This window comes from Mastacembelus armatus, chromosome 16 (assembly GCF_900324485.2).
Source record: "Mastacembelus armatus chromosome 16, fMasArm1.2, whole genome shotgun sequence".
In the NCBI taxonomy this organism is placed as follows: Eukaryota; Metazoa; Chordata; class Actinopteri; order Synbranchiformes; family Mastacembelidae; genus Mastacembelus; species Mastacembelus armatus.
In genome coordinates this window covers 12782574-12793341 of record NC_046648.1, presented here as the reverse complement: position 1 = coordinate 12793341, position 10768 = coordinate 12782574, and the positions used below count along the sequence as shown (strand labels likewise).

The window sequence follows — 10768 nt, the reverse complement described above, 5'->3', positions numbered from 1 at the left end:
TTATTCCTTAACCAGGGTCACAAGGATCTGCTGGAGCCATCTCAGCTCTCTTTTTGGGTGAAAGGCAGGGGTACACCCTGGGACAGGTCACCAATCCATCACATAGGTTTAAATATATACATGCAAATATGTTACACAGAGGAAGGGCTTCCAGATAAGTACTATATATTTACAAATATTTACAATGGCACGGGGGAAAGACCCTGTTTGCGTTTGGTTGTTTTGCCGTACAGAGTTCTGTAGTGCTGTCCAGAGGGGATAAGTTCAAACAGTTTGTGACCAGGATGTGAGAGGTCTTCACAAATGGTTGCTGTCGTCCTCTTGACCTGTGAGGTGTACAGCTCTTTCTGCAGCCTTAACTGTCCACTGGAGTCTGTTTCTGTGCTGAACCAAACCACACAGTGATGGATGAGTAGAGAACAGGCTCACTAACAGCTGCTCCTGGGGCAGGTTGAACTTCCTGAGCTGATGCAGGAAGAACATCCTCTGCTGATCCTTCTTGATGATGGTGCTGATGTTGGATGTCTAATTCAGTTCCTGGAATCCCAGAAACTTAAAGGTCATGGGACATCCACTGTCAAGTCAAACGTATTGAGCATGTTCAGTTCCAGGTTGTTGCGACAGCACCACAAGGGCAGTTGTTTGTCGTCTTGGATGAGACAGATGACCACTCTGCTGCCTGTGAACTTCAGGAGTTTAACAGAGTGGTAGCCTGGCTAGTCAAACCCACTCCATTTTTAGTGAAAGAATGTGGGTATAGACCCCCTGCCATAGAGAGTCTTTTTCTCCGGCCTCAAATGAGCTGTGCCAACCCCAGAGGGGTCCCCTGTGGTACAGTCACTGGTGTAGAGGAAGAAGAGCTGAGGGGAGGTCACAAATCCCTGGGGGGCTCCTGTGTTGATTGACCAGGTCCTGTCTGTCAGAAAGGTATTATCCACTGACAGGGGATTGCACAGTGAGCTGGATGAGTTTGGACCAGAGGATGTCTGGGATGATGGTGTTGAATGCCGAGCTCAGGTCCACAAACAGGACCCAAGCATAGGTCCCTGGGGAGTCAAGATGTTGCAGGATGCAATGTAGTGCCTGGTTGATTGCATCCTCCACCTACCTGTTTTCACAACAGGCAAACTGCTGTGGGTCCAGCTACGGACATGGGTCAACACCAGTAGTAGTAGTCATTCAGTCCATTGGAGGGTTTCTTGGGAACCAGGATGATGATGGAGTCTTTGAAGCTGGAGGGAACTTACAGTTCAGAAAGTTTCACTCAAAATCAGACTGACATCTGCAACAACAAAAATGCCTATATTACAATACCTACAAATCCTCCAGCATAATTGTACTATGTTTTTCAGTTCCCTGTCAAATTGTGAATTGGTATGAATTGGTACATTTGAACAATATGCCCGGTCTCTTTAATTATAGAGATAGTTCAAAAAAAGTTAGCATTTGAAATTCAAGAAGTTTTAAAAAGTGAAAGGACAACTTTTTTTTTAGCATTTCTCACCATTTTAAAGTTTGAATGGTGTTTAAGCAGTCAAGTTATATTTTTATTTATTCATTTATTTATCAAAAGTTACTGTCCTGTGTTTCCACAGGCAGAGCTTCCTTGTAGAACTGTATTGGGTGGACAGAAACACAAAGAAAATTTCATACTAAAAAGACAAGCTTTGGAAGATATCCACTGAAACTGTTTTGGAAACTTGAAGTTTCATTTTTACTTGAGATAAGCTTCAGTATTTTTTTTCATGCAGAATGAGGGCTATAGATTTTGCTCCCATTTGCTTCACAAGGTCTGGCAATGTCGAAAATGAATGATTATAGCAAATATACTAAATCACTGCTTCAGTGTTCGTAAGGGCACGTTAATATTGGTTTAAGACAGAGCAGAGTTAGAAAATAAAACAGATATTTTTAAAATGTCTTGTGAGGTTATTTTGTTTGCAGGCCTCTGCTGTAATTCACCTCCTGATTAAATAAACAAAGAGCAAAAAATTGGACTTACTTTAATGAAAACGTTATAGCATCACTCTCTAATTCTGTGAAAGTGTGTATTCTGTCTGCAATCATTGATGCCCTATTGTGTACATAACTGGTGGGTGAAAACATGACCTTTGAAGAAGCACAGGTTACAGAAGAAGTTAGTCCAAGTTATATGAGTCATTTCATAATTAGGTGTAAATGATGAAAATGTTATATTTTCAGTTGAAACTACTCCAGTATTGTATGAGTAACTGTGGTTTGATATTGAAAAGAAAAACGTATTTTTACATCAAACTCCACATCACAGACAGAAATATTTTAAAACATTTTTCTGTGATCTGTTAAGATTTGGTATGTATTGACATGAGTAAGTATGTGTATGTGATTAATGCATACAAGATGGATATTATTGGGTCTCCCTCAATGTGCTGGCCCATTCCTTCTTCCCTAACACATTTACAGGCACTGTGTTTGTGTGAGAAAAGCTCCCTGTTTAGAACCATCTTTAGCCCAACTGTCATCTATTTGTCTGAATGTAAATACAGCATGGGAACTGGCTGGTGCAGAGAGGCTAACAAGGCCAGATAACAACTTCACTTCTGAGAAATCATGTTTCCGTATAGTGGATGGCTCTGAATACAACAATGCAAGAATCAAAAAATGTGATTCAGCTGCATATTTTCTCCCCATCAGTTGTGAAAGGAAGAGTAAATTGCTCAAAACTAAAGGAGACTGTGACACTGCAGTGAACTCTGGAACTCTCTCACAGTGGACTTCAGATCTGCAGACACCTTTTAAAAAAAGAGCTCAATCCCACTAGTTCAGTTTTGCTTTTGATTAGTAGCATTTTTTCCCTACATTTTAGTATAACTTTGTAATAATGTCTATTAGATGGCTGTGTTTTATTGCGTTTTAAATTGTTTTTATTTAACTGTATCTTATTAAAGCGTGCAAAGAAATAGTAGGGGAAAAGATTTGCTTATATTTTACAATGATAATTTAATTAAGAAGAGAGTTACCTATTCATCTGTCTAATGTTGACTCTTAGTTCTGTATCTTGTATATACACTAACAGTCAAACATTTGGAGTTTTAGAATAATCTCATTAGTGATCATGTTCAAGTTCATACAGTATATTTACGGTGGTGGTCTACCAGAAAATGTTACATACCTGTAGTTCATAAATCACGTTATTTTCCTCAAACCACTAGTTTGAAATGCATTGTTTAAAAAAAATAACATAAAATAAAATAAAAGGCAAGAACAACCAAAAATTTCAAGTTATCTGCTCCAGAACTGCTAATCATTAGCAGCACTTCTCTTGGAAAATCACTCACTGGGTTACATGATATTTAGCTGACAGGACCTTTTGTAAAAAGTTGAGGTGCCAGTTTTGGAGGTGGCAAAAACTTGCCAGAACCAGTGTCCCAACTATGGCTCAGTTTTCTGCATAATTCATGATTATGAAGACAGAAAAACACAAATGCATGGCAAAAGTAGTATATTATCATTATTTTCTTAGTCTCCTGCTTTTAAAGAGGAGTATGATGGAGTGGTTAGCTCTGTTGCCTTACTACAAGAAGGTTTTGATTCTCTTTATAAATACCACAGATGAGTGTGCAGTGCAAGACATATACAACAATTCAGAGATTCCATAGTCAGGAACGTGAAGCTAGAGACACCAGCAACTATAGTCAAATGTATTCCTGGGGCCAGAGCGGGCAACATCGAGTCAAATCTGAAGCTGCTGGCTAAGGCTAATCGTAAATATGGAAAAATTGTTATTCACGTCTGTAGCAATGACACCTGATTACGCCAATCGGAGGTCACTAAAATTAATGTTGAGTCGGTGTGTAACTTTGCCAAATTAATGTCAGACTCCATAATTTTCTCTGGACCCCTCCACAATCTGACCAGCAATGACATGTTTAGCCGCACAGGTGGTGTCCAGCAAACGATGTGACCTTCATAGACAATTGGGCCACTTTCTGGGGAAAAACCGGTCTGGTAGCGAGGGACGGGATCCATCCCACTTTGAATGGTGCAGCTCTCATTTCTAGAAATTTTATTAGCCAACCTAAAGTTTGACACTCTAGAGTGGGGACCGGGACGCAGAGACTCAGTCTAAAACGCCTCTCTGCAGTTTCCTTAGAGCCGTCACCCCCCTCAAACCACATAGAGATTGTGTCTGCCCCTCGATCATATAAATCAAATAAATCAGAAGAGGAGTTATTCATAAAAACTTAATAAAATTAGACCACTCCTTTTATCGAACAGAAAAACAGAACTGTCAGATGTGGATTATTAAATATTAGGTCTCTTTCATCTAAATCTCTGTTAGTACTTGATTTGATAACTGATCACCAAATTGACTTACTGAAACCTGGCTGCAGCAGGATGAATATGTCAGTCTGAATGAATCAACCCCCCTCAGGCATAAAAATTGTCATGTTCCTCAAAGGACAGGTCGAGGTGGAGGAGTAGCTGCAATCTTCCACTCAAACTTATTATTAAACTTTCATCCTCAGAACAATTATAACTCATTTGAGAGCCTCACTCTGAGCCTCTCACATCCGAACTGGAAAACACAAAAACCAGTTCTACTTGTCATTGTGTACCGTCCACCTGTCCCTTACTCAGAGTTTTTAACAGAATTTCCAGACATCCTATCTGATTTAGTGCTTAGTTCAGATAAAGTCATTATAGTGGGAGCAGATGTTTATCTGACACTGCTGTTAATAAATTTAAGAAAATGATTCCATCTTTATTTACATAGGTGCTAACACAGTGGAGGGCAGCTGCCTCAAATCCACTCTAGGAATTATTTAAGTTTGACACTCTAGAGTGGGGACCGGGACGCAGAGACTCAGTCTAAAACGCCTCTCTGCAGTTTCCTTAGAGCCGCCGCCCCCCTCAAACCACATAGAGACTGTGTCTGCCCCTCAAACATATAAATCAAATAAATCAGAAATTAACAGAAGAGGAGTTATTCATAAAAACTTAATAAAAATTAAGACCACTCCTCTTATTGAACAGAAAAACGGAACTGTCAAATGTGGACTATTAAATATTAGGTCCCTTTCATCTAAATCTCTGTTAGTAAATGATTTGATAACTGATCACCAAATTGACCTACTTTATCTTATCTATAAAGTCATTATAGTGGGAGATTTTAACATTCATGTAGATGTTGAAAATAATGGCCTCAGCATTGCATTTAATTCTATATTAGATTCAATTGGTTTCATTCAAAATGTTAATAAACCCACCCACAGTTTCAATCACACCCTTGATCTTGTTCTGACCTATGGGATCGAAATTGAACATCTAATAGTTTTTCCCCCAAATCCTGTTTTGTCAGATCATTCTTTAATAACTTTTGAATTTAAAATGATGGATCATGCAGCGTTTGGAAGAAAATTCCACTACAGCAGATGTTTATCTGACAACGCTGTTAATAAATTTAAGAAAATGATTCCATCTTTACTTACATCTATGCCAAGTATAAACATAGTGGAGGGCAGCTGTTTCAATCCCACTCCCTACCAAATTGATCATGTTGTTGACAGCGCTGTAACCTCACTGCGTGAAATGCTTGATTCTGTAGCCCCTCTGAAAAAGAAGTTAGTGAATCAGAGAAGACTAGCCCCATGGTATAATTTACATATTCGTACCTTAAAGCAGGCATCACGAAGGCTGGAAAGGAAGTGGCGTTCCACAAACTTAGAGGAAATTTTTCTAGCCTGGAAAAACAGTCTACTAACATATAAACAAGCTCTCCGTAAAGCCAGAACTGCATACTATTCGTCACTAATAGAGGAAAATAAGAACAGCACTGTAGCCAGGCTGACAAAAAGTCACAGCTCTGTTGAGCCCAGTGTTCCCTTAGCTCTCAGCAGTGATGAATTTATGAGTTTCTTTACAAATAAAATCACAACTATTAGAGATCAAATTCAGCAGATGCTTCCTATACCTGCAATAAATGAATCTTCTACTACAGTAGCTCTTGAATCATCTGTAGGACCTCAGTTATGTTTAGACTGCTTCTCTCCCATAGATCTCTCTGAATTTACATCAGTAGTTGCTTCATCGAAATCATCAACGTGTCTCTTAGACCCCATCCCGACTAGACTGCTTAAAGGCACCCTGCCATTAATGAACTCATCTTTATTGGACTTGGTAAATTTATCTCTAGTATCAGGCTACGTACCACAGGCCTTTAAGACTGCAGTAATCAAACCTTTACTCAAAAAGCCTAGTCTTGATCCAGGAGTCTTGGCTAATTATAGACCAATATCCAACCTGCCATTTATTTCTAAAATCCTGGAAAAAGCTGTTGCTAAGCAGCTATCAGACCACTTACACAGGAATGAACTATTTGAAGATTTTCAATCAGGATTTAGAGCACATCATAGTACAGAAACAGCACTGTTAAAAGTTACCAACGATCTTCTCTTAGCCTCAGATAATGGACTTGTTTCAATACTTGTCCTCCTAGACCTTAGTGCAGCATTCGACACCATTGACCACAACATCTTATTACAGAGACTGGAGCATGTGATTGGTATCAGAGGAAGAGCGTTAAAGTGGTTCCAATCCTATTTATCAGACAGATTCCAGTTTGTTCATGTCCATGATGAACCTTCCACACAAACAAAAGTTAGTTATGGAGTTCCACAAGGTTCCATGCTAGGACCGATTCTGTTCACCCTGTACATGCTTCCTTTAGGATATGTCATTAGGAAGCACTCTATTAATTACCACTGCTATGCAGATGACACTCAGTTATATCTATCTAATAAACCTGTTAACACAAACCAGTTAACCAGACTTCAAGCCTGTCTAACTGACATAAAGGCCTGGATGACCAGTAACTTTTTACTTTTAAACTCGGAGAAAGAAGTTATTGTATTTGGGCCTAAAAACCTCAGAAATAACTTTTGTAAAATTATAGCTACTCTAGATGGCATAACCCTGGCCTCCAGCACTACTGCGAAAAACCTTGGGAGTTATTTTTGACCAGGACATGTCCTTTAACTCACACATAAAACAAATCTCTAGAACTGCATTCTTTCACCTGCGCAACATTTCCAAAATGAGGAACATCCTGTCTCAAAATGATGCGGAAAAACTAGTCCATGCATTTGTTTCCTCAAGGCTAGATTACTGTCACTCATTACTATCTGGATGTCCCATTATCTCCATAAAAAGCCTCCAGTTAATCCAGAATGCTGCAGCCAGAGTCCTGACAGGAACTAGCAAGAGAGATCATATTTCTCCTATATTGGCTTCTCTTCATTGGCTCCCTGTAAAATACAGAATAGAATTTAAAATCCTTCTTCTCACATACAAATCCCTTCATGATCAAGCTCCTTCATACCTTAAAGACCTCATAGTACCATCTTATCCCAATAGACCACTTCACTCTCAGAGTGCAGGTCTACTTGTGGTTTGCAGAGTTTCTAAAAGTAGAATGGGAGACAGAGCCTTTAGCTGTCAAGCTCCTCTCCTGTGGAACCATGTCTGGGTTCAGGAGGCAGACACTCTCTGTACTTTTAAGACTAGACTTAAAACCTTCCTCTTTGACAAAGCGTATAGTTAGGGCTGGCTTCAGGTAACCCTGAACCATCCCTTAGCTATGCTGCTATAGGCCTAGACTGCCCAAGGACCATCAGTGCACTGATCTCCCCTACCCCTCCCCTCCCATCCCTTCCCCTCTCTTCCTCTCCTCCCACCTCACATGTATATTCCACCATTGAATCTCACTAACCTTGTGCTCTCTCTCTCCCCTAGTTTGTGCTCTGTCCCTCTCTGTCTGTTCTCTCTGTATCTTCTGCAGGTGTCCCTGGTCCTGGAGCTGTATATCGCTGATGTGCAGTTACTGGCCCCACCAGAATTCACTGTCTATTTGTTGTTTATTGTTGCTGTTCTTTTCTCTCTCCTCTATCCACTAACCCCAACCGGTCGAGGCAGATGGCCGCCCAAACTGAGCGCGGTTATGCTGGAGGTTTTTTCTTCCGTTAAAGGGAGTTTTTCCTCTCCACTGTCGCCAAGTGCTTGCTCATAAGTGATTTGTTAGGTTTTTAGTTTTTGTAAAGTGCTTTGAGATGATTTGTATTGTGATTTGGCGCTATACAAATAAAACTGAATTCAATTGAATTGAATTAAATTCACGAGAAATTCAACGTAATAGTATCATAAGTACTTTTATCGATTAATTAGTACTACTTCTAGAGTGACATCCAGAGGAAACTGTGTTTACCTGATAGAGCTCAATGCGCTGCTCAGCCACTCGGGCCCCAGGGTTTTGAAGACGAAATATCCTGAGCTCAGCCTTCACAAGGTTAGATGCATTCTTCTCCATGGAGGACACATCAAATGACAGCCGCCTGAAGTAAGGGTTGAAATGTGTAGGAGAGATGATATCTACAAAAAGGAGAGAGAGAGGCTAATGTAAGGATATTTGTGTATATGATAGCAGACATAGGTAGAGGTACAAGGTTTTTTATTACTAGTGGGGCACTGGTTAAAGGTTTACTTTACTTATTAAGCTGATTAAGAGCTAACTTCATACCAGCTCTATTCTGTGTGGAAAAAACAGGATAGTAACAGATTATTTGCAGTTTGGGAGCTCCAGCTGAATTCATGCTGTCTACAGTCATGCAGTCAGGCAGTGAGAGTCTTCCATGATGAGCTGTTTTATCATGTAAATGAACCACACTACTGTCTGTAATTACATTTTAGATATCCAGAATAACATTTGTCTTAGTCAAATTTGTCTTTTCACTACTTATTGTGAATTAGAATTAAAGATATCCACAATAACATTCTTAATGGTATTTGATGATGTTTACAGCATAATATTTAGAGTGAACAGCGAAGCATGAGCTGTACTGTTTGTTCCTTAATGTGCAAATTATATGCAGAACATGCAGTAACCACATTTTTAGCCCCACCCTCAGGACCCTCCTCTACATAACAAAAAAGTGACAGAAATTTAAAACTAAAGAGAAAAAAACCCCAAAAAACTTTGGCATTGAAAAACACTGATGACAACTGAAAAAAACTTAGACAAGTCTAACAGAAACTAAGAAGATTGTAATTATTTTCAATATTAATACTTTTTTCAATGCCAGCCTTTTTTTGTTTCAGTGTTTCAGTGCCAATGTTGTATTTTTCAGTTACAATTTTGTTTTCAGTGCCAAGTGTTATTTTTCACTGCCAAAGTTCAACTGTCACTGTTCTGGCTCCAAACAAACCCAGATAACCCCACATCTGTGACCAGTGAACAGGGCTTGGTATGTAAAAAGTGTAATGTCCCTTTAAATATCAGTTTAAATGCTTAATATTAATGGTAATATAAGGCATAAGATCAGTAGAAGCCTAGACTGACAGCTAAACAGTACAAAATCCTGCAGTAAAACAGCAGCCATCCACAGTAGCAGCAAGACAACCTTCATAATATACTACTTAAAAGCATGTGTTTGACAGCCATTTAGACAGGAACAGAGCGACATGTGCAGCATTGGCAGCCATATGTGTTGCCATGGCTGACAGATGCTGTAGAACACATACACATGTACAGCCTAACACTGGAAAACATGCCTGTGTTAGAGGAGTGTTTGACAACATCCCGCAGCATGGTGAATTAGGAGGCCCGAGGGTCTAAAACTGATGGCTGTAACATAAGGCAGAGTCCTGAGATTAGCTAGACAGCTAGTTTGTTTAGAGAGTATTCATCCACAGCAACCAGCCAAACACATGGACCAACTGAAAGAGGCACACATGCACATGCACAAATTCATACACACAGTAACAAATTTTTCACATTTCTTTGGACAGTATGGTTGAATATGGCCATTTTGTGTCGTGCTTTGATTATGCAGTTTCTGATTTACAATTCCAAGGACAAAATATAGAGTTTTGAGGAAAAGACACGATGACTCTGAAGGGGAGAAAAAGAGAGACAGATCTTTTCCAGACCTTCTCCTATATCAGTTTCAGACCAGCACGGTCATGCTGTTAAAATTTGCAAAAAGCAGAATATAATATAACCTTACTCTTCTGAAAAGTGGAAAGTTGTCTTTGGCCCATTCAGAGGTTCATAGGACAGAAAAGACACACACAGACACACACACAAACTTTGTTGCCATCTTTGTGAGGGTATTTATTATACTGCCTGGCCTCTTACCTTAACTTAAACTATCACAACTAAAGCTAATGCATAACCCCAGCCTTTACCCTACCATAAAACCTGATAACTAACCTCAGCCCTAAAATCAAGTCAGAATCCTTAAACACAGGTGTAAGAAAAAGTGAAGAGTGGCCAAAATGTCCTCACTCTCAGAGTATTATGCACAAAACTGTCAAATAGATAGATAGAACTGCAATTATATACGCACACCACATAAAAACAAATCTAGCAATATAACCCCAGTAAATAAGAAAAGTATAACACTTTGTTATCCCATGCTGCCATTGGAGAGGAGTCATAGGAGGAGTCAAATGGCGGAAAGCACTGACTCTTTTCAAGTACACCTCAACAAAAAACATTGTTCATTGTGGTTAAATTGCACCTGTTTAACAAAATCTAAATAAACGACTGACTCATTGAAAGTTTAAACAATGTAAATCGATTAGATGATTTTGTGAATCGGCTGTAAGAAGATGTTTAGTCATTATTATTTCTAAGCAGATCGTCAATGCTGTACATCAGCTTAAAACTGCTTTTTTAAGAGAGACGTTCATTTATATACAGTTTAACGAGATTAGAAAATTTAACGGAACT

General features: G+C 39.3%; 1 protein-coding gene across 1 annotated transcript in view; it reads right to left on the bottom strand.

Moving 5' to 3' along the window:
- The window catches only part of tgfb2 (transforming growth factor, beta 2), a 70414-nt gene that overhangs the window by 27948 nt on the left and 31698 nt on the right, over positions 1–10768 (bottom strand). Inside the window, exon 2 of the mRNA XM_026294374.1 lies at positions 8243–8406. Coding sequence (XP_026150159.1) covers positions 8243–8406 — 164 coding nt within the window. The remainder of the gene's footprint in view (positions 1–8242; positions 8407–10768) is intronic.